Source organism: Geotrypetes seraphini, chromosome 4 (genome assembly GCF_902459505.1).
Source record: "Geotrypetes seraphini chromosome 4, aGeoSer1.1, whole genome shotgun sequence".
NCBI lineage: Eukaryota > Metazoa > Chordata > Amphibia > Gymnophiona > Dermophiidae > Geotrypetes > Geotrypetes seraphini.
Genome location: NC_047087.1, coordinates 288,892,688 through 288,916,982, shown reverse-complemented (window position 1 = coordinate 288,916,982; position 24,295 = coordinate 288,892,688). Strand labels below are relative to the sequence as shown.

Genomic DNA, 24,295 nt, shown 5'->3' with positions numbered 1-24,295 from the left:
ACATCAGCCAATCAAAAAAAAAAAATTAAATTAACAATTAATAGTTCCACACAGAATTCTTAGGATGTCTAGTGACACCTATCTGAATTTTTTTTATTTTTTTTAGCAGAGATGGCTGTGTCTGAGGGCTGGGAGTGGATGTTTCTGCCCTATCTTGTGAGAATAAATGTAGAAACTCAGCTTGTTTCTGAATTTTGAGCCCTGTCATTTTTGGTTTAAATCTCTGACAGAAACAATCATGTGATTTTTAAAGCACATTCATGGAAAAATAAAAAGCCACAGAAAGAAAATACAGTACATGTATTTACATAATGGAGGTTATTTTAGGCTTGTATAGTATTTGCATATGCAAATAGTAGGAGGGTGTGTGTAAATAGCCTGAGACATCTAACATGGCATCAGCAATGAAGTTGTGGATGTGGAGGGAGAGCATAAGAGCATAAGAAGAGCCTTACTGGGTCAGACCAATGGTCCATCAAGCCCAGTAGCCTGTTCTCACGGTGGCCAATACAGGTCACTAGTACCTGGCCAAAACCCAAGGTGTAGCAATATTTCAAGCTACCGATACAGGGTAAGCAGTGGCTTCCCCCGTGTCTTTCTCAATAACAGACTATGGGCTTTTCCTCCAGGAACTTGTCCAAACCTTTCTTAAAACTAACTACGCTATCTGCTCTTACCACATCCTCTGGCAACGCGTTCCGGAGCTTAAGAACATAAGAATTGCCATTGCTGGGTCGGACCAATGGTATGAGTGAAAAAAAATTTCCTCCTATTAGTTATTATTATTATTATTATTATTTCCGCATTCGTGGAGATGGTGCGGTATATAAACCCAAGGTTTAGTTTAGTTTAGTTTAGTTTTAAAAGAATTTCCCTGTAACTTCATCGAGTGTCCCCTAGACTTTGTAATTTTTGACAGAGTGAAAAATCGATCCACTTGTACCCATTCTACTCCACTCAGGATTTTGTAGACTTCAATCATATCTCCCCTCAGCCTTCTCTTTTCCAAGCTTAAGAGCCCTAACCGTTTTAGTCTTTCCTCATACGAGAGGAGTTCCATCCCCTTTACCATCTTGGTTGCTCTTCTTTGAACCTTTTCTAGCACCCCCATATCTTTCTTGAGATAAGGAGACCAGAATTGAGCGCAAAACTCCAGATGAGGTCACACCATGGAGCGTTACAGAGGCATTATGATATTCTTAGTCTTGTTAACCATCCCTTTTTTAATAATTCCTAGCATCCTGTTTGCTTTTTTGGCCGCCGCCACCACACATTGGGCGGAAGATTTCATCGTATTGTCTACGAGAGGCCGGTGGTAGGTGCACAATGCCTCCCCCAATCTGTGCTGGCCAATAACAAAAACGAGCAGAGCAATGCTGTGTGTGTGTGACCTTTTCCTCTATCTCTTCAGGCCTGACTGTTAATAGATAGGCTCACACATGAAGTCGAGCGCCAGATGATAACAGCAATGTCAAATCCTGCTCTGCGGGGGCCTAATGTTTTTGAGCATTTTGAACCCATTGTCTATAGGGAGTGCATTCTAATGTTGAGGTTAAACACAGCTGTTCTACAGTAGCTTATTTTAGGCTGAGTTCAGGCACGGCAGGTCCTTATCAAGCAATCAATCATTGTGTAAACCATTTTGCTAAAGGGACAAGAGAATTTAAGGCTTGAACGTAACCAGTTTTGTGTCTGTGTTTTACCACAGGTTTTCAGTGTTGCCTCTCCCCACAATTATAAGAGAAAACTACACATTTATTTCTCTTTTCGCCTTGCCAGAGGCTTGATGTCATCTTCCAAAAGACGGACTCGGTTCCAGCCCTCCACAAAATGGCTGCAATCTTCATACTCTTACCGAGCAGTTCCTCCTGCCTTGGTGTTCTCTCTAGGCTGCTTGAATCGATTTCACCCTTGAGGTGTCGTCCAGTTTAATATTTGCAACAGCTCAAAAATGTTAATTAAGGAAAAAAAATGTCTGAAACAAACATGGACCGTCTGAAAGAGCGAAGAACAACTTCCACCTTTTTTGGCTTTACGCCTTGACAGCAGGTATTTTCCATCTGTTTTCTTTTCTTTGAAAACATAAATGCCTACATAGCCTCTTCCACCCTTCCCCAGGCCCCCAAATAACCTTGAGGAGTATTTATATCCTGGGATATACAGGCTTCTTCTGCTGCTTAGGTATGCAAAGAATCCTCGCCTCCTCTTCTTATAGCTCGTTTACCAGTGGTTCCTTCTTTGCATTTTTTTTTTCTCGATATAACAAGGAGACTTGTCAAATTAAGTAATAAACTCTACCGTTTTCATGATTCTCTACAGTTTACGTATGTGTGTTTGCTTTATTTAGAGGCCCTTTTTACTAATCTGTACTAATAAATGGGTTTAGTGTACTCACTAAGCCCATTTCTAGCATGGCTATAAAATAGACCCTTTTTTTCTATTTGTTGAATTTCTGGCATTGTGTTAATATTAGCATTAGTGCTTGGCCATTTTTCATATTTTGGAGGCGGTATAGGATCGCGGGTTAAATCTGCATTATTCAGTTTAGTTGCATAATAAAGAGACTTCCCCAGGTTCTGTCCTTGTGAGGGGTGATGTGCCTCTGCTCCTCTCTGCCCCCACCCCCACCCCACCATGTACCTCCTTAAACGTTCGCTGACGCAAGCAGCATCTTCCACTTGCTGCTCGTGCTGGCCTCGGCTTCTTTCTGATGTCACTTCCTAGTCATGGGACCAGGAGCTGATGTCAGAAGGGAGCCGAGGCTAGTGCAAGTGTGTGTATGTGTGTGTGTGGAGGGGGGGGGTGTTGCTCAAGCGGTGAAGAAGAGTTAGGGGGCACACAATACAGGGATGCAGGCTGCCCCTGCCCTGGGTACTAATCTCCCTTGTTACGCCACTGATTCAGTTAACACACTCTAATGTGAGTGCACAAACTTCATAGCGCTTCCTCACCCGTTCTCCACCCTGCCATGCCTTTCCCTCTTCAAAAAATAATAATATTATATATTAAGGGCCAGATTCTATATATTGTGCGTAAAATATCAGTGTCATCACGTAGTGTCCACGTATGCGCGGACTTCCTCCCTGCCCAACAAGGCAGGCAGCGGGGGTGGGGGGGTTGGGGGGAGGCATAACTAGGCAGGCCTGTGGGTGGGGCTAGGGGGTACGGATTTTCCAAAAGGAAAATCTGGCAACCCTATCTATACCACACCCTTTCTAGTTCTTCCAACTTCCAATCCAGCCTGGCTCATCCATACCTCCCCCCCACAAAAAAAAAAAATTCTCCCAGCCAGTTTACAAGTCTCTTCCCTACCGAGTCTATCCACAACAAGTTGGGCAGACTAGATGGGCCATTTGGCCTTTATCTGCCGTCAAGTTTCTAAATACCTTCTCTTCTCTCATACCACCCTACTTCTTTCTCAGCTCCCCCTTTCTTTTAATCTTTTGTTCCTCCTCTCCCTTCTTATCCTATTTTCTCCTTGCTACTCATTCCTCATGACCTATATTTGGGAGTAAGATACTTAATACCTCCTACTTGCCCCACTCCTCCATCCTAAACACCTCTGTTCCTTGCTTCCTCTTGATGATCAGCTGTGCCTCCCTCCCACCGGTTCCTATCTCAGTTGGGTTCCCCCTCACCCCTCTCTAACCTTAACATAGGCATGTTAAAAAGCCATTTAACTAGGAGAGCTCCCTTATAAAATTACTTCCCATATATATTGAAACCAATGCTCAACAGATGATTACACCGGCAAGCAGTGGCATAGCTGGGACTCAGTGGTAGGGTTACCAGTTGTTCAGATTTCCCCAGACATGTCCTCCTTTTGAGGACATGTCCGGGGGTTCAGAAGGCTTTTCAAAACCTGGCACTTTGTCTGGATTTTGAAAAGCCTCCCTCAAAATTGCCGTCAGGTAGGAGGGCAACGCGTGATGCCATCGCGTTACATGCGCACATGCGTGGATGCCCTCCTGCCCAACCAGAGCAGGCAGCAGGGGATGTGACTAGGGCAGGGCTAGTTATGTGACTGGCATTATTTAGACTTTAATTTCTATGAATGAATAGAATGAAAATGATATAAAATTACTTGCTTGTTTTTATGTGCGTGCGCTGAAGGAAAGTGGAGAGAGAGTGGGCTGAGGACGCTGAAGGGAAATGGGGAAGAGAGTGTGGGGAGAAGATGTTGATTTATAAATTGACAATTGTACAGAATATTGTTTCTTTTTATACTTTAATATAATAAGTTCAATATAAAACAATTCAAGGCTTGTATGGATGGAATCAGGTGGTTTGCAGGGATGGGGACCGAGCTTATGGGGATTAGTCCAATAAAATTGTATTTTCTTATTTCTCATTATTTGTTTTATTTTTATTTGTTAATTTGTAAAGTGGTGATTGTTATGTATCAGTTTTTTCAAATTTACATCTACTGTCTTTATATTTTGCACAGTATTAGAGGACATGTGTTACTGTTTTTGTGGTGTTGTAGTTTTGCATTGTATGCAGAGTCTGGTTTCTTGGCAGTTCAGTTTAACTTTTGTCTACATATTTCTATTTTTAGTTTGTGATTATTCCATATTGGGCAAGGGTGTATCTGTCTGTGTGTATGAAAGGGACATGGCTTTCTGATAGCATCGACTGTACAGGATCAATTGACTGTGCAGGATCTGGCTTGTTTAGTTTTACAATGTATGTGTTGGTGTTCTAGTGCACTGCTGCCTTTTCCTAGGTACACTCTTGTTGTGCGATATGTGGATTGTTACTAAAAATCATATTTTTCATATAGATGGGGGGGTGTCAAAAAATGATGGGCCCCAGATGTCACAGATGCTAGGTACGCCACTGGTGACCCTTCTCTAGTCCGAGTAGTGGCCCTTCACTCCTACCCTATGTTTCCTACCTGCCAAACAATTTTTGATCCATCTATGTATGTATGCACACAATGTAAAACTAAACAAGCCAGACTAATACAGATCGATCCTGCACAATCAGTGCTAACAGAAAACCATGTCTTTCATACACACAGAACACAGAAACACCCTCACCCAGTATGGAATATGTAATCATAAACTAACCCCCTCTTCTACGAAACCGTGCTAGCGTTTTTTAGCGCAGAGAGCCACACTGAATGGCCCGCACTGCTCCTGATGCTCATTGAGTTTCTATGAGCATCGGGAAAAGCGCGGCTCTCTGCACTAAAAACCGCTAGCGCGGTTTCGTAGAAGAGGGGGTAAAAATAGAAATATGTAGACAAAAGTTAAACTGAACCACAAAGAAGCCAGACTTTGCATACAATGCAACACCACAGCAACAAAAACAGTGACGCATGTCCCTTAATATTGTGCAAAATATAAAGATAGCAGATGTAAATTTGAAAAAAATTGAGGAATAGCAATCATCACTTTACAAATAAAAATAAAACAAAAAATGGAAAATAAGATACCATTTTAATGGACTAATACATTCTTTCAGAGGACAAAACCTCTTTCCTCAGGTCATTAAAGTATACTGCTGTTACGGTATCCAGTACTGACATAAGGAAGAGGGTTTTGGTCTCTGAATTAGTCAAAAATGTGTTAAAATTAGTCCAATAAAATGATCACCTTATTTCCATTTTTTATTTATAAATGTTTATCAACACAGCTACAATACTACTTTATCCTAAAGCAAAAAAATAAATAAAAGAAACAGAAAAAAAAATTTCTACCTTTGCCTTCTCTGGTTTCTGCTTTCCTCATCTTCTCATCACTCTCTTCCTTCCATCCACTGTCTGCCCTCTCTGACTCTTCCATATTGCATCTTATCTCCTTCTATGTCCCTTCCAGCAACTGTCTGCCTCCCCCTTCCATCTCTCCCTCCACCCCTATTGGTCTGATATCCATCTTCTTCCCTTCCATCCCTCCCCCAATGGTCTCCTCTCCTTCCCTTCCCATTCCTTTTCTTCCCTCTTCTTCCTTCTCAATTTATTTTCTGCATCTGTCTAGATTAAATTATTTCTTACTATCCAGACCTAAATTTCTCTCTTTTTACTGTGTCTACCTACAGCTTGCCACCTCTTTCCCTCATCACCTCCGTATTTCAGTAATTCTATCCTCTTCCCCCATCAGCTATGTGTCCTTTTTTATTTATCCCTCTCCTTTTATCATGTGCCCTCTTTCTCTACCTCTTCCATTCAGTATCTTCTCTTCTCTCTGTCCTGTTCACTTCTATCCAGCATCTGTCCTCTCTCCACTTCCATTCAGCATCTGCCCCCTCTCTCTGCCTCCAACCCAGTTCCATCCAGTATCCTTCCTACTTTTGTCTCTCCTTCTCCCTGCACCCCAATTTCATCAGCATCCACCCCCCTCTCTCTCCCACTTCCTTCTACCTCCATCACCTTTCCATACCAGTATCCTGCTCCCTTCTCTCTATCTCCACACCAATACCATCCATTATCCTGCCCTTTCTCTTCCCCACCACTGCTGTATGCTTCTCGAACCAGCAGCAGCGGCTGTAAACTTAAATGCAGCTATTCTGGGACCTTCCTGCTCCTCCCTGCAGCTGCTAGCTCTGCTCTGGAACAAGGAAGTAACATTAGAGAGGGTGGACCGGCAGCCCCGGGGAGGTGTAGGAAGGTCCTGCGATGGCTGAATTTAAAATTTAGTGCCGCTGCTGCTGGTTCAGAAAAGCAAAAGCGGCAGAGTAGGGTGGGAGGTCCTGGACCCAGTCTGCCGGTTGTGTACCCCTTTAAAGCATGCAACCAGGGTAGACTGCCGCCCCCTGTCTCTCCCACTGGCCCCATGTACAAAATAAGTACCTGTATATAATATATAAACTGCTTAGACTGTAGCCACAGAAAGGAGATATTTCAAATCCAATCCTATCCCCTTTTCCTTTTCTTTTCCTTCGTAGCTTCTAAAGAAATAACGAGCCTTCTGTATATTGTACTGCAGTTGATAATGCATGTTGGATCACAGGACTAAAAGGGTTTCTTTTCTTTTCTTTTTTTTAGTATTTGCAATGGGGCTTCTCTGCAGTCATTCCCCAAAATATGATTCAATCATTTTTTTTACTCCTAGTGGCTCATGTGGTAGTGTGTGTGAATCAAATCCTTAATGAATTTATTTTAGATAACTGTGCTTGCAAGCTGAATGCCATGGGTGGTCAGATAGAATCTCAAGATTTTCCACTAGAATTCCACTGATCTCACCGATCTCTAGGACTGTATTGACTGATCTCTCATGAAACAAATAGTCTAAGTGTTACCCTTCAAATTAGAGGTGTGCACAGCAATGGGACAACAGGAAACTCATGGAAACCAACAGGTATCCACGGTGTTGATGAGAAAACATTTATATCATGGGGATGAAATGGGGCAAATCTAAAATGAATAGGGAAAGCAGGAGATGGATCAGAAGTGTATGGGGATGGGATTAGGTCCCCATGCACACTTTAGCTCGGAAGCATGAAACACCAGCTCCTCTGCTATAATATATATATATTGCATATTGCATATTTTAAAAAGTAATGCTTGTTGTTTTATGTTAAATTTTAGCATGCCATAGGATGCACTTTATGTTTTGTTTGAATTTATAGGGGAATGGGATTATATACCACTTTTTTGTGTGGTGCAGTGGTTAGAGCTACGGCCTCGGCACCCTGAGGTTGTGGGTTCGAATCCTGTACTGCTCCTTGTGACCCTGGGCAAGCCACTTAATCCCCATTGCCCCAGATACATTAGATAGAGTGGGAGCCCACCGGGACAGTTAGGGAAAAATGCTTGAGTGCCTGAATAATTTGTAATCCACATAGAACTGCAGGATATGCGGAATATAAAGTATTGTTTTTTTAAAAGCGTTTTTTCATAGAGGGAGATTGGTTATGTGGACGTGAAATAAACTGTGGGGATGGTGAAGGGATGCTACCAATTTGATGGGGATGGAAAAGATTTAACTGGGGATGGGTGGGGGTAGGGGTGGGAATCAGATTGTGCGGACACCTCCACTACAAATCCTGCTTTATAAGAACGACAGGCCCCTGCTGAGTGCATGGTAAAACTATCCTTCTGTGCTTCCCTGAGGAGTGTAAGGCATTCAGCTTCCCCTTATACCTCAAATGCACCCAGAACAAATCATAAAGTCCGTTTTACAGCACCTCCAGCCGCGGCTTATTGCCTACTTAACTGCTACCTTGGCAGCTCAAGATGAGAAAAGATGAAAGGAAGCAAGATACTCAGGGAAGGAAAGCAAGGAGGGGGGGGGGGGGGATGAAGGAAAATCGACTTATTGAAAAATCATGAAGGCATTATAGTTCGTATAGATCGTAGAAGCCCTAATAACCTGCTACAGAAGTACATAGAGGTTGGTTGGGGAAGGGAGGGGTGGTTTAACAACAACAACAAAAAAGAAACAGGTATGTGCAGACAGAGGGCATTAACTTTGATCACCCTGGGACCCCCCCACCCCACCCAACACAATGAACAGAAGGAATGAAAATTTCCCTCTGAAGCACACGTCTTTAGAATTAATAATGGGTTGAAAGTGAAGTTTAGACGAAGAGAGAGAGAGAGAGAGAGAGAGAGAGAACCCTTGGAGAAATCACTGGGTGTTTAAGAGTAAGCATGACTAATGTGAAAATTTCAGGGCTTAGCAATGAGGCAGGCTGAACTCTGTGTCTTAACATTCCAAGTACTTGTACCATGTAATTGAACATAATAGCAAAGCAATTTGGCTATTTGTTAAAAAGATATATGGAATTTGAAACACCCCTTCTTCCTTTCAGCTTTTCCTTTCTTTTTATTATTCTTTTATCTCCTCTTTGTTACTATTTTTCTATCCCACGTCTTACTTGCCTTTTGATCAAAAATAGGTTGTTGGGGTTTGGTTTTGTTTTTTTTAACATGGCTGTGGCTGTGGGGTTATTTCTTTTTCAGTCTCTGTGTCCCTCCCTCCCTTCCCCCCCCCCCCTTGGTTTTGTCTGCATTGTCAAGCCCTTTGCTTACCGAAATGACTGTGACACAGCGTTTCCCCAGGTACTTCATTATCCTTACCTTTCCAATCAGCTTTCCTTTCTTGTTCATACAGATGTAGAAACCGGTCTCGGCACCTTTGATGCGTACCCTGCTCCCAAATGTGTCTGTTTCCACAATTAATTTAGCTGGTGAGCAAACAGAAAGAGACACTTTAATGTTACCTTAATATGGTGTGCTCATTGGTTGTAGCAATTAGGCGGCTTCTGCTCGGGTGATTATGCTAACCAGAAGAATTGTTTACAATAAGAAAACTTTTTCTGCTTTGCTCCCAGCTGGCAGAGGCAGAGGGCATGACTGACTAAGGTCTGTGGTAGTTGATATATTTTGTTATGTGAACTGCAGATTAAATAAGTTGCAAAGGCTGAAACCGTACAGGATCTAATTTGAGGCCTTTATCTATTCATATATGGGACGGATGGAAAGGCCTTATGGACTAGAAAAGCTTCACTCAGTCATGTGGCTAATTTGAATTTCTCCAGCATATAAAACATTTTTATTAATATAGGGTTACCAGACGTACACGTTTACCAGGACATGCCCTCTTTGTAGAAGGCTGTCTGGGTGTCTGGAAGGATTTTTTTAAAAAAGCAGCAGTTTGTCCGGGTTTTGAAGTTTGGGGCTGGGCCTAGAGAGTCTCCGAGCATGCCTGGGTATGGCATGATGACATCACACGCATGCATGCAACATTATTGTATCACATCTGCGGCATGCTCAGAGGCCCTAGAGCAGGGGTGTCAAATGTCGGTCCTCGAGGGCCGCAATCCAGTCGGGTGTTCAGGATTTCCCCAATGAATATGCATGAGATCTATTTGCATGCGCTGCTTTCATTGTGTGCTAATAGATCTCATGCATATTCACTGGGGAAATCTTGAAAACCCGACTGGATTGCATCCCTCGAGGACCAACATTTGACATCCCTGCCCTAGAGACACGGCTCTGACCTCGAGTAGAAGAGGTTTGGGGGGGGGGGGGCAGAGGGCTTGGGCAGAATAGAAGGGGCTGGGATGAAACAAGGCGAGGCCACGTGTCCGGGTTTTAGCTCAACAAAATCTGGTAACCTATTTGCTCCATCATAGCAGCCAGCTCTGTAGATGCTGACCACCCCTAGTGCCATGCAAGCTCCCTCTCTGTGTCCAGGGAAGAGCACTGTGTATTGTGTTTGACACCCCGAATCATTTTGAGATGTTGGCGCTAATGTTTTCTGTGACTGCTGAACTACTGTATTATATTATCATAACCAAGGCAGAGGAGCCTGAGAAACAGTACGCTGTTTGCAGGTAGAGCTGGTCTCAGGGTACTGGTCTTTTTTTTTTTTTTGTATAATCATGTTTATTGAGCAAAAGGAGACAACTAACAAGAACAACAAACAGCAAGAGTGATACAAAAATGGCATTACAAACACAGCAGTAGTTAAGCTAGCGCCAAAACAGGAGGCACACACAAGATAAAGAGAATTAATGCCATGGAGGATAGAGTATCGTCAACCCGAATGCTCAGTGTTTTATGAAGGAAGTCAAAATACCCCTCAAGCGAAGAGGGTCTTAGACCTGAGGGCCACGATGGACCACTGGTCTGACCCAGCAGCAGCAAATTCTTAAGCTCTTACGTTCTTATGTTGATTTATTATTTTTATGTTTTTAATATGTGTGTCTTTTTATACCCCATTTTGGTTAAAGGCAACCTATAAATTGTAATCAATGAAATAAAGAGGATGGGACCTGCATACTGTTTTTTCTGTGTGTGGTTACAATCAAAGTAGTTTACATGTTTTAGACAGGTACTTATTTTGTACCTTGAGCAATGAAGTGTTAAGTGACTTGCCCAGAGTCACAAGGAGTTGCAGTGGGAATCAAACTCACAACCTCAGGGGGCTGAGCAGCTGCTCTAACCACTAGGCCACCCCCGCCATTCCATTTTAGTTATTTGATCTGCTTTCTAATCATTCAAACAAACATTGACAGTAAATGTGAACTGTTACTTTTCTTTCGGTGGGGGTCAGGTTTTGTTAGGACAGTGTTATGGGGAGTTATAGTTCTATAACTACATGGGGTATGTTGTCTCCATTATCATTCTCCTTCAATACCATTCTTGATTTGCCTTGTTAAATGGGGACTGAATTGTTTTTTTGAAGGGCTGCTTATTCATTTATTTTTCATGGAGTCATTATTCAAAAGCATTTAATTGTACAGGTTAAATCCTGCTGGCTGGCCTCAGACCACATATTCAGTGGCAATTTACCAGCTAGTGCCACTGAATTTGAGATCTGACTGCTATGGTACTGTTTAGTTAGTGTCAGGGTGGTCCGAGGTAGAGCTGGACAGAGACTGGATTTACCCCATTAGCAATGATATTCAGTAAAAAAAAACAGCAAAAGGGCTGCTCTAAGATTATCTGGCAAATCATTTGGCCTGAATATCATCCAGGCCCCAGATAATTTCTGGTGGCCACTTATGACCTGGATGTTATGGCAGTCAATACCTTTAAATTTACTGCAGACTCAATATCAGGGGTATTATTTGGATTTATCAACTGTCTTTTCTTGAAGAGATTCACCCAAAGCAGTTTACAATACATTGAAAGGTGATCAGATACTCTTCGGTATTTTCCCTATCTGTCCCAGCAGGCTCACAATCTAACTGTGGTACCTGGGGCAATGGCAAGTTAAGTGACTTGCCCAAAGTCACAATGAGCAGGCTGGGATCAAACTTGCAACCTCACGGTGCTGAGGCATCAGCTCTAACCACTAGGCTACACTCCCTTCTCTGCCTCCCACAGTGGCTTCAGGTTGTTACAGATGAAACTTTCATGCAATAAAATGCAAACAGGTGGTTATTTCCTATTTGTATTTTGGATATGCATAAGCCAACATTTAAGATATGTATTTTGCATATATGTCTAAAAGCTGATCTTAAGAGAGCCAGAATCATGAATATGTACATATGGCTAGGGGCGTGGTCTGGATGTGTCTTGTGCAGGACTAGGGAGGGACTACAATATATGCATGTATTTCCCATTTCAGAATGGAAATGCGTGTTTATCGCTGTTCAGATCAATATCAGGATTTGCTGCTGCTCCTGGAGACATCTAGATTGTATAAAGGTGCTCATTTAGTGCTGCACTGTACTGGAGGGATGATGGGTGGTCACCCCCTTATTGTCCCATTGTAATACTGTAAAATAATATTGGAAGTGGCATAACCAGACCTTAAACCCAGCACCTCAATCCCCCCTAACAACCCCCCCCCCCCGCTGTACTTTTTGTAGTATGGCGGGCCAGAGAGATGCCTACTCCCTCCATCCGCCAAGCCTGCCTCTTCACAATGGCAATTCTTCCCCTTCCTGGTGCATCCTGGGATGCATCGGGAAGGGGCCTAGGCCCTGATTGACCTAGGCACCTAAGTTCTCCCCTAAGGGGTGGGGGATTTGAGTCTGGGGGGACATAGATTGGGAAGCTCATAGGTTCAGGGGTGTCTGTTGGCAGGAGGGAGTAGGGATCCCTCCTCCCTATCGCAGTTGAGAGGGTTGCATTGGGGCTTCCGGCAGGAAGAATTGGGCATCCCTCTTGCCACAGACAGTGTTGGGGGGATTTGGGGGAGGTGGAAGGAGGGGGTGGGCATCCCTCCTCCCAGCCGACTTTGTGTGGGGGTTCAGGGATTCTGGTGGGAGGGTTCCTGCCACAGCTGCTCAGCTGATCGTGGCAGGGAGATTTCCTTGCCACGATCAGCTCAGCGGCTGTGTCTATTTGAAATATAGGCCAGCATTTTAATGGCCTACATTTCAGACGTCTGTTGCGGCTCTAGGGAGATGCCTAGGGCCACTTAAACTCATCCAAGGTCACTTCCAGCCAAAACCACACAAACACCCAGCCTTGGGCGAGCTTAGATGTTCCTACGCGTCTTCCTAGACCTGCGAAAATGCCTACAGTGTAGGCTTGCCTCAGGTAGGTATTTTCTAAAAACGAGTGTCCCGATTGGCTTCTTAAGACAGCGGTAGGACACCTAAAGTTACCTAAAATTGGGACACCACTTATAGAATTTGCCCCTATATGTGCTACTGTTTTTGCACTACGGTTGTTCTCACTATGCTTTGGGAATAGATTAGAGGGACACTTTTGCTAGCCTGGTCTAAAGGCACCGCACTATTCAGAACTTTTATGGGATTCTTTTCTTTTATTGATTTTATAAATGTATTTATACATTACTGAGATTTGGCTGTGCCACAATTTGGTAATACATCACATTTGGAATAAAGATGAAAGGCCTGTAGTGAAAAATGTGTGTGGTCCGCAGTGGCAATAATATATATGTATATGAGATATTTATCAGCCCATTAAAATATTCACTGCAACCTGAAAAATGGAATTTGGAGCACACAGCATGGGCAATGTACAAGTAATGTGGTGTATGAGGTTGCATGTCCTGCTCTGGTGGCCCTGTAGCTTTCCTGCAGCCATTACTCAGCCCTCGCGGAAACAGGAAGTTGCATCAGAAGAGGCAGGACTTGGAGGAAGGCAGGTAACCTTACGCACTACATTCTCTTTTCCCAAAGCAGTCACGGGGGGGGGGGGGGAAGGGGGGAAACTGGAGAAGGACAGGGAAGGCAGTATAGTTAACACAATTTAAATTATTCATTATGCTACTGTTGAGTGCTTTAATTGTGTTTATCGACAGCTTAACACTTTAGGGGAAATTCAACAAAAGGTGCCTACAGATAGGCGCTTCGATAGTGTTTTTTAGCACAGGCCGATGCGCTGAATGCTCTGCGCTGCTCTCAATGCTCATAGGAACTCTATGAGTGTCAGGAGAAGCGCAGAGCATTCATCGCCCTGGCCTGTGCTAAAAACCACTATCGCGGTGTTGTAAAGGGGGGGGGGAAATTAATTAGTAAATTGGCTTCAATTATGAAAATAATAATTAATTGGGTGATAGGCACCTATGCTTTTAGGCACGATTCTACAAAAGATCTTATGGTGCCTAACTCCAAAGTAGGCGTGTTTAGAGGTGGAGAAGGACTTAATTTATAACATTTTATTGAAGGAATCAAACAAATGTACATCAATATAATATATAATATTCTTATAACAATTAAATTCACAAAACTAAATTTTTATACAAATTTCTATTATTCCTCCAAAATATATTTCCATATTATTCACCTCAAACCTCTATACCCAATTCCAATTCCCCCTTTTTAATCCCCCCTCCCCTCCTCCCCTCATCCCTCCCCCCCCCCTTATTTATGTTCAAACATTTTATTAAAGGAATAAAATAAATTATTCAAGAAGATTCACCATTGATAAAAATACTAATCCCATAAAATAATCCCCCCCCACCTCGGATGAAAGTTGGCAAAAATAAAGAAAAGAAAATTAAAGAACTGGAATGCAATGTAAATAACAATAGCTTCAATGTAAATCACTGAGAGTTAAACTTCTTGCTCTAGGTGAAAGATTTTGAATATACGGATCCCAAACTTCCATAAAAAGACGAGTTTTTCTAGATGAACGCCTAACCTCCCAAGTCTCAAACAACAGTAAAGGATGAAACTGGTTCCTCCAATGCCAGAAACTAGGAGATTCTTTCAATAACCAAAATTGCATAATACATTTATGGAGAAGGACTTAGGTGCTACTAGGCACGATTCTCTACAGAACTCAGGTGCCTATAATGTAGGCCTTTACAACTCTGACCTTCAGTACAGGTGCGTAAGTTTTAAGTTAGGCATGATTCTATAATAAGCACCTAAGTGTGATTGATAAGAGATAAGCACTTAAAGAAACCATTTAAAGAATTTTGCCTTTAGGCTCAACACTTACACCAACCATAGAGCTGGTACATTAAGGCCTAAGTGCTGTGGATATGGGCAGAACCTATAGCATTCTTTAAGTTACATGCATAAGTTTGAGCCCCACCCAAGCTCTGCCCATAGATGTTCCCGCTTTGCAAATACACACTATGATAGTGGTCTCCAACCTTGTTCATGTAAAGAGCCGCAGTGTGAATGCGAGAAAGCTCTGAGGGCCACCAAAAGATTTCACGCTTATACATACTACCTGCTAGTTTAAACTGGGCATTCAATATTAGAAATGCTAATATTGACTCTACAATACTTCAAGGATATGTTTTAAAAACTCACTTTAGTTTGGATTGTCAACAGTAACAAATTCCATAAATGAGACACCCAAAAGTGTTTGCAGTTACTTTGAATGTGTAACCACAAGGTAGTATACATTAGACCAGGGGTGGGCAACTCCGGTCCTCGAGGGCCAGAATCCAGTCAGGTTTTCAGGATTTCCCCAATGAATATGCATGAGATCTATTTGCATGCACCACTTTCAATGCATATTCATTGGGGAAATCCTGAAAACCCGACTAGATTCCAGCCCTCGAGGACCGGAATTGCCCACCCCTGCATTAGACCCATCCCTTTTTCCTTTCCCTTTCCTTACCATATCAAATGGACAATACTGAAATTTACAAAATTTGAAGAAAAGTTCTGCCGTTTGAGGGCCACAGTGGAAGCTTTTGGGGGCCACTTTACTATGGCAGGGGTAGGGAACTCCGGTCCTCAAGAGCCATAATCCAGTCGGGTTTTCAGGATTTCCCCAATGAATATGCATTGAAAGCAGTGCATGCAAATAGATCTCATGCATATTCATTGGGGAAATCCTGAAAACCCGACTGGAATTCGGCTCTCGAGGACCGGAGTTCCCTACCCCTGTACTATGGGGTGCTTTTATTAAGCTTCAGTAAACAGTAACATGTGCTTCCCGCAGCGGAATAGGCCTTACTCTAGGCTGCACTCAGGAGTTCCATGGTAATCTTGTGATCTGCACTAAATATAGATTTTATTATTTAGCACCGGGGGTGGATCAGGAGAAGAGAGCAGCTGTACACTAACTGATTAGCCTGTGATTAGCGCCATTGTTGGTGGCCACTTTAAAAGCGGCTGCCGATCACATGTCAATCACGCGCCGGCACCAGTTAGAGAATCGCACCTCCGGCAAAGGTAGGTGCCGGAAATAGAGGCCTCTGTTTCCAGCGCCTATTTTTGATGTGAATCAAGCCTCCATAGGTGCTTTATGCCACCTAACGCCACTTCCAGCATTAGCCATGCCCAGAGTGGTGTTAGGCACAAATCCAGCACCAATTTTCTAGGCGCATGTAGACGCCATGAAAATCTGTGAAAACTGGCATTTAAACAGCATTTTTCATTGAACAGCACCACAATAGGTGGTAGAAGGGTCTCATACACTAATGGCCTTGCACTAATGGGAAAATTAAAGCATGGCAATTAATTTTTTTTAAATTAGAAAAAACAGCCATTTTATCTATGCATTAAAAATGGCCTTAGCATGTAGGAGTAACTTGCATAAGGACACGTCTCTATCGTATCTCCCCTCTCCCGCCTTTCCTCCAAAATATACAGACTTAAACATCTCAATATGTATATTTTGGAGGAAAGGTGGGAGAGGGGAGATATAATAGAGACGTTTAAATGCCTACGTGGTGTAAATGCGCATGAGTCAAGTCTCTTTCATTTGAAAGGGAGCTCTGGAATGAGAGGGCATAGGATGAAGTTAAGAAGTGATAGGCTCAGGAATAATCTAAGGAAACACTTTTTTTTACAGAAAGGGTGGTAGATACGTGGAACAGTCTTCTGGAAGAGGTGGTAGAAACAGAGACTATGTCTGAATTCACGAAAGCGTGGGATAGGCATGTGGGAGAGGAAGAGACAATGGTTGCCTCAGATGGGCAGACTGGATGGGCCATTTGGTCTTTTTCTGCCATCATGTTTCTATGTTTCTATGCTAAAGCCGCTTTTTACCACTTTTGGTAAAAGATACCCTATGTAAGGCATATTTTGTGAAAAGGTATCAAAAGTGGGGTATGTGACTTATTTGTACCACCAGATAGAGGGATATCAACTGCAGTCTTAGATATGGACTAATTACATCTTTAAAAAATGAAAAACATTTATCAATAAAAAAGTATTTAACCCCAGAAATCATATATCCTATTTTAGATACCTGCTGTAGAACATAAAAAACCCCCTCAAAATTGTGAATAAAAATTGCATTGTCCCATTCTGCTGACCCTATAGTATACAAAACATTCAAAAATGAAAGTTGCCCCTCCAAATTTTTACAGCCTATGGAAACATAGAAACATGACGGTAGATAAAGGCCAAATGGCCCATCCAGTCTGTCCAGCCACAGCTTCTCCTCCTCTCCATAAGAGATCCCACATGCCTATTCAACGCTTTCTTGAATTTAGACAATCTTTGTGTCCACCACCATTACTATTGCCCCGATGAATGAAGTGGCTTGCTTAACAGAGTCTATCAGGTAATTAGAAAAAGAATTAGCCTCCTTGAGAATGCGGGATAGTGCTATGCTTATTCCAAATGTCGAGAGAGAAATAGTGGATACTGTGGTAACTAAGGACTGAGAGAAGGACTTGTGGGCCCTAGTGGCTGAGCTGTGCCAGAAAGTTGCAGCCTTGAAGGAGTCACAATTGTGCAAAAGAGAGAGAAAACCAGAGAGAAAGAACTCTGGAAATGACAAGAAGTACAAGGAGACTCAAACATCTCCCAATACATAGGCGTCGGAATGGGGGTGGCCACAGGGGCCGTGGCCTCTCCAAAAATTGGCACTTTGATCCCTGGTAGTCCAGAGGTGCATCAGGCAAGAGAGCTTACCGCGCTTCTTCCCCGCAGCTAACCCAATCAGTGGCGGCAGCTGCGGGATCCGATTTCTTCTGCCACTGAGCGGCAAAGAGCAGGAGCGTGCTTTGATGCTCCTGCTTGGTGCTGAGTGGCTTCTTCACTGGCTCCCATGAATTCTTGCGTGTATATATATATATATATATATATATATATATATATGGGAAAAGGAAGAAAGAGGGAGAATTGTTGGACATGATAGTAATGGAGGGAGGGAGAAATGTTACACTGGGAGGGAGGAGAGATGACCCAAAGAAGGGAGAGATGTCAGCCCACTAGAATAGGAAGGAGAGAGAGAGAGATGCAAGACCATGGAATGGAAGGGAAGGAGGGAAGAGATAGATGCCAGACCGCAGTCCTCAGTTATGTCTAACACCAGCTCTAGCAGGATACATATTTTAAATCTGATATATTATATTATAATTACAAAATAGAAATAAAATTATTTTTTCTACCTTTTGTTGTCTCTGGTTTCAGCTTTCATCTTCTTTTCACTCTCGTCCTTCTAGCGTCTGCCCTCTCTGTCTCTTCAATCCAGCATCTGCCCCTTCCATCCACTGTCTGCCCTCTCCCCCTTCCATATGGTATCTGTCTTCTTTCTATGCCCCTCTCCCATTTCCATCCAGCCTGCACGCCCTCTCTCCTTTTTACATGATTCATTCTAGCTTCACTGCTCTGTTCATTTTTATCTCTTCTACACCAGATCTAGCACCTTTGTCCCTCTCTGCTTATTTCTCTGCTGACCCCCTTCCCATCATCAATCTCTCTACTTTCTCATTCCTGTCTCTCCCCTTCCCCTCCTCTAATCTCCCTACCAGCTGTTTCCTTCCTTTTTTCCTTATCTCTTCCCTCCTCCTCCTGTCCAGCAGTAATTCTCTTCCCTTCCCTTTCCCTCCTTCCTTCCCAGTAGCATCTCTCCTTCTCCTTCCCTCCAGGTCCAGTAGCAGCTGTCCCTTTTTTTCCCTTGTCCAGCAGCTTCCCAGCCTCCAACAGTGGCTTTCTCTCCTCCCAGCAGCTCTCTGTACTTGCCAGCACAACGATTCACTAAGGCAGCCTTGGGTCCTTTGATGGGTTGTGCCACCTCTGAGGAAAGAGGAAGTTGCATCATCAGAGGTGGCTGCGACTCAGCAAAAGCCCTAAGGTTGCCTTAGTGAATCGCTGCACTGGCAAGTACCAAGAGCTGCTGGGAGGGGAGAAAGCCACTGTAGGAGGCTCCCCATGATCTCGCCGGCCCTGTGCAGACCGGCAGGAAATTGCAGTTCATCAATCTTGCCGGCCCTGCACGCACCGGCAAAAAAGTGCAGCTCGTCGATCTTGCTGGCCCTGCGTGGACCAGCAGGAATTTTCTGCGGACCAGCACCGGTTCGCGGACCGGCGGTTGAAGAACACTGCTATAGAGGGCTTGTCCATATGGGGCCTCACTGACAACAGCTACCCATACCAAGGTTATATGATAGTAGAAATTGAATTTCCCCCAAAAATCACAGGGGTTCAAGAAACTGTACCTGTGATGGCACTAGTGTGTCCTGAAGCTCAAGAAAGGGACAGCACTCCAATCATCATCGGTACTAATGCTAGTCTGTTCAGGAGACTGGCCCAAAAGTGCCAAGAGATGGTGGGTCCTAGCTATGTCAGTATGTTAACTATCCATTCACTACTCCAATAGGCTTATGTTAAAGCAGGGCAGCACCACTCTCAGACCCACAAAGACGATTTGGGCCCTGTGTGATATGCTTCCCCCAAGCCATTAAAGTTACTGCTTGGAACAATAACCTCAGTTACTGGCCATGTAGAGCTTACGCCAAAGATGAAGAAGCAACCATTGATGATAGATGATACTTGAGAGCAATCTATCTGAGATTATTAGTACAATGAGGCATATTGCCCATCTCTGATCTCAAAACAAATGAAGTGGGTGTGAAATGAATCCAAGAAAAGCGATCACTTTACATAAAGGATCACAAATAGCCCATGTATATTGTGTGGAATCCATCATTGTTCAGGCATCAACATAAAAAAAACTGATCTATCCTTGTTCAATTTTTTTGGACTCACCTCTTCCACTTTATTGGAAGGATAGACTGATATAGCAGCTTTTAAACAGAAACAATGTATTTTCAACACATGAGTGGGATGTAGGTTTGGCCAAAGAAGTAGAACATGCCCCTTCCATGAGAGATCGAGATGGTTGGCACCACGAGACATAGAAGATGCTAGAAAGCACTTGTGAGAGCTATTGGATGCTGGAATCATCAAAGAGTCCCAAAGTCCATATACCTCACCTATAGTGGTGCTAGGAAGAAGAATGGGCCCATACGCATGTGTATAGACTACCGAACATTGAACAAAAGAACCATACCAGATCGGTACATATTAACAAGAATAGATGATGTGTTTGGACTGACAGGTAGCAAGTTGTTCTCAGTTTTAGACTTGAAGAGTAGGTACTACCAGATACCTATGAAGGAGATTGATAAAAAGAAGACAGATTTCATCTACCTACTGGGGCTTTACTAATTTGAAAGGATGCCCCAAGGGTTCACAGGAGCTCCAAGTACCTTCCAAAGACTCATGGAGAAGACGGTTGGAGACATGAATCTCTTGGAAATGTTGGTTTCTCTCGATGACCTCATTGTATTTGGAAGAACACGAGGTGAGACTGATGAAGACCCTTGACAGGCTAGTGGCACAGGGGCTCAAGCTGTTATTAGACAAATGCCAGTTCTACCTACCTCAAGTGATGTATGTGGGACACATTGTATCTGCAAGTGGTATTGCTACAGATCCAGGCAAGGTTGCAACAGTTGCCACTTGGGACTGATTTGAAAACACTAAGATCATTTCTAGGGTTTTGAAGCTACTAAAAAAGATTCATACAAAATTATTCAGTGATAGGACATCCGCTGACTGAGCTCACAAAAGGTTACCCACCTGAAAAGAGAAGGTAAAACCCAAAAGTCGAGGCTACTGTACTTCAAACCATCAGAGCATTTTGGATCCAGATAGACACAGGAGTATGAAGAGGCATTCAAGACTATTATCCACTATTTGACAGTCGACTGCCCTACATTCTCTATACAGATGCTAGCCAGGAAGGGTTAGGTGTTTCCAAGTTTATTTCAATTTTCTATCCCGTACCAAGGGTCATAACCTTCTGGTCGACGTACAGTCTAAAAAGCCAAAAGGTTGGATTTACATAAATCAATATAAAAGTAAAATAAAAGTAAATAAAACAGTCTAAATTAATATTAATTAAAACATTTACATAAATCAATAATCAAATATCTACATTTCTAATGCCTAATGTCTCCAGGGTTCTCTCCATACTGAACTGCTGTTAACCATGCCCATACGCATCAAAGAAAAGAAACGTTTCCAGAGGGTATGAGGCCTGTCACTTTTGCCAGTCGAAAATGATCTGAACCTGAAAAGAAGTATCCAAGCTCACCAGCTGGAATTCCTGGCACTGAAGTGAGCTGTAGTAGACAAATTCCATGACTATTTATATGGTCATAAAAAACCAAAAGATGTGACTCCAGATGACACAATTATGACTTGTACACTCCGATATTCTAATGAGGGGAATTCCATCCTGAAGGAAAATTGGAAAATCATGGTAACTAACCCTCTTTTTGAAGATGTACATCTCAGAATAGCCTTTTCCAGAAACAAGAATTTAAGAGATATTTTATCTCCGACTATCTGCGATATTATAAAACCTCCAAGACCATCGATTGTTGGTTTTTTTAAATGCGGACATTGTAATATTTGCAAGTTTACTGTTTCTCAGAATGAGTTCACGAACCCACTGGACGGCAAGATCTACAAAATAAAACATTTCTTAACATGTTCCACGGATTACATCATTTATGTGATCTTGTGCCCATGCAACAAGTTATATGTCGGCATGTCCACAAGATCATTGAAAATTAGGATGGGTGAACACAAGTCTAATATCAAATGCTTTAAGCGTAACGCACCCTTGGCTGAACATTGCATCCAGATGAACCATTCTTTTTCTGATTTAAAATGTTTTGGGATTGACAAAGAAGTGCAAAATGTGAGAGGAGGTAATAGACAACGTAGGTTATATCAACGTGAATCCCGATGGATATTCAGATTAAATACGTTAAAACCGCAAGGGTTAAATTCTAATATTGATTGGTATTCTTTTTTCAAATTTTTTCTAAACTTTTTTCTACATAATTTTTGTGAATATGTTTTTCTTAAGAAAGTGGATATAGTTCACAGTGGTTTCACTGGTTCGTGTTATTTAGTTTGCACATGCGCACGAATGTGCATGTCATTTTTTGGAAGAGAATAAAATGTGCATGCGTGGCGTTTAAAGTTCGCCAGCGCCATTTTTGTATGTGTTAACGAAAACAAAGTTGCACAGTGAGTACGTCCGTTCCTTATTTCATTTTTTAGCATGAGTTCTTGCACTATTGTATTTTCACGTTAATGAATCCTTTTTTATGTTTTTGTTTATTTGTAGTTTTCAAACTTAAGACCCCTGAAGAAGCCCTTGAATGTGGTGAAACGGGTCCCGTAGGGCGTTTAGCCATTATCTACAATAATCATCAACTACAAGCCAGCTTTTATATAAGTTAAGTGCAAATATATTTTTTGATATACATTTTAAAGCTATTTATTATATTCAGCACTTGATAAGAGCGAGCAGCATGATTGTAGTTTTGCACTGAAAAATACCGGCTCAATGAAAGATACCATTTACCTGTGGGTGTGGTTTTAAACACTGCTGTGTTTAAACAATACAGGTCTCTGAGAGCGGTATTGTAAGAACAGCAAGAATTCTTTTTTGCTCTAGTCCTCATTTTTTGTTTGTTTGTCTTCATTTTTGCAAGAGGACTTTGCCTACCATAGTGGTTTAGTATTTATATGGTGCCAAATTCACAGTATGCACTGACAACAATCCACTTACATATGTGCTGACTACAGCTAAGCTCAATGCTACTGGTCACAGGTGGCTTGCCGCACTAGCTATATATGACTTCATTTTGAATTACCACCCAGGAAAAGTAAACATTGATGCTGATGCACTATCAAGGAGAACGTAGAACAGTAATTCTTCTATGGGTGCAAGATCAGAGCCTTAGGCCGGTCCACTAGTGAAGGTGAAGCAGTTTCCTCACTGGCTTATACCAGGGTCACCAGCCTAGGTGACGATGGTATACCTTCTTTAAATAAATCTGACCTGCAGAAGGCCCAGAGAAATGATCCATGTTTAGAGCCAGTATGGAAAGCAAAGAAGTACCACAAACCTATTGAGTCTATAATGCCAGATCACCCAGAAGTACCTCTTCCACTTCGTGAATTGGACCATCTGGTTATGTCAGATGATTTGTTATATCGAACTACCCAAGATGCCACCAGCTGCCCCCCCAAAACAGTTGGTGCTGCTACAGAAATTCTGTGGTTCTGTATTGAGAAGTTTACATGATGAGACTGGCCATATGGGTGTGTATTGCACCACTGAACTGATCAAGGCCAGATTCTTTTGGCCCAGATTGTCTGCTGACATTGAACAGTATGTTAAGATATGTGGGAAGTATATTATGAGAAAGACATTGCCTACTCGAGCTGCACTTCTAATGCACATTACTAGCAATGGACCATTAGACCTAGTGTGCATCAATTTTCTTTGTCTGGAAAATGACAGCCGAAACAGTGGTAATATTTTGGTGGTCATTGATCAATTTACCTGGTATGCCCAATAAGCAGACACTGTTGCAAAAGTGTTATGGGAGAAATATTTTGTACACTACAGATTTCCCAACAGAATCCACTCTGACCAAGGCAGAGATTTTGAAAGCTGGTTAATCAAAGAAATATGCATTGTGGCATCAAAAAGTCAAGGCCCAGCAAGAAGAGGAGGCCGATCTTCGGGCACCGGCACCAACACACAGGACATGCCGGTGCCAGTGCCAAGGCCCAGATGACAGTATGAAGTGGCAGGGGGGGGGGCCGAATTGCGGCAGGGGGGGTGCCAGATCGTGGGGGGGAGGGTGCCGGATCGCAGGGGGGGCCTTCAGGGGGAACGTATCAAAGCGAGTTTCCATTATTTCCATCATAACTCGCTTTGATATACAAGTATTTTGGTTTACGAGCTTGCTTCTGGAACGAATTATGCTCGTAAATCAAGGTACCACTGTACATGCAATATACTCTGCTATGATGCCTGAGTCAAAAGCCAAGAGCTACAAGCTAGGGACAGAGTACTGATCAGAGCTCTAGAGATCCCAGGCACACACAAACTATCAAACCGCTGGTGCAAAGAGCCCTATGTGGTAGTGACTCAGTTGCTAAACCTGCCAGTGTACAAGCTGACACCGGAAAGTGGAAAAGGTCCTGAGAATCTCTACACAGAAATCACCTACACCCCATAGGTCAATCAGTCCAACTGCCACAAACTGAAAATTCTACAACACCCAGGTCAATAGCAAAATACAAATGAAAGTTAAGACAACAAACCTGCTCACAGAATGAACAAGAAAACTGTGACTCCGACCACTCTGCAGAATTTTCAGAGTGTGAGGATTCCACA

The 24,295-nt window shown here is 42.8% G+C and overlaps 1 protein-coding gene across 1 annotated transcript in view; it reads right to left on the bottom strand.

Moving 5' to 3' along the window:
* Nucleotides 1-24,295, bottom strand: part of FGF8 (fibroblast growth factor 8) — a gene marked incomplete at its 5' end in the record, with an annotated part of 74,057 nt that overhangs the window by 4,998 nt on the left and 44,764 nt on the right. Inside the window, one exon of the mRNA XM_033943356.1 lies at nucleotides 9,026-9,132. Within this exon, the coding sequence (XP_033799247.1) occupies nucleotides 9,026-9,132 (107 nt within the window). The remainder of the gene's footprint in view (nucleotides 1-9,025; nucleotides 9,133-24,295) is intronic.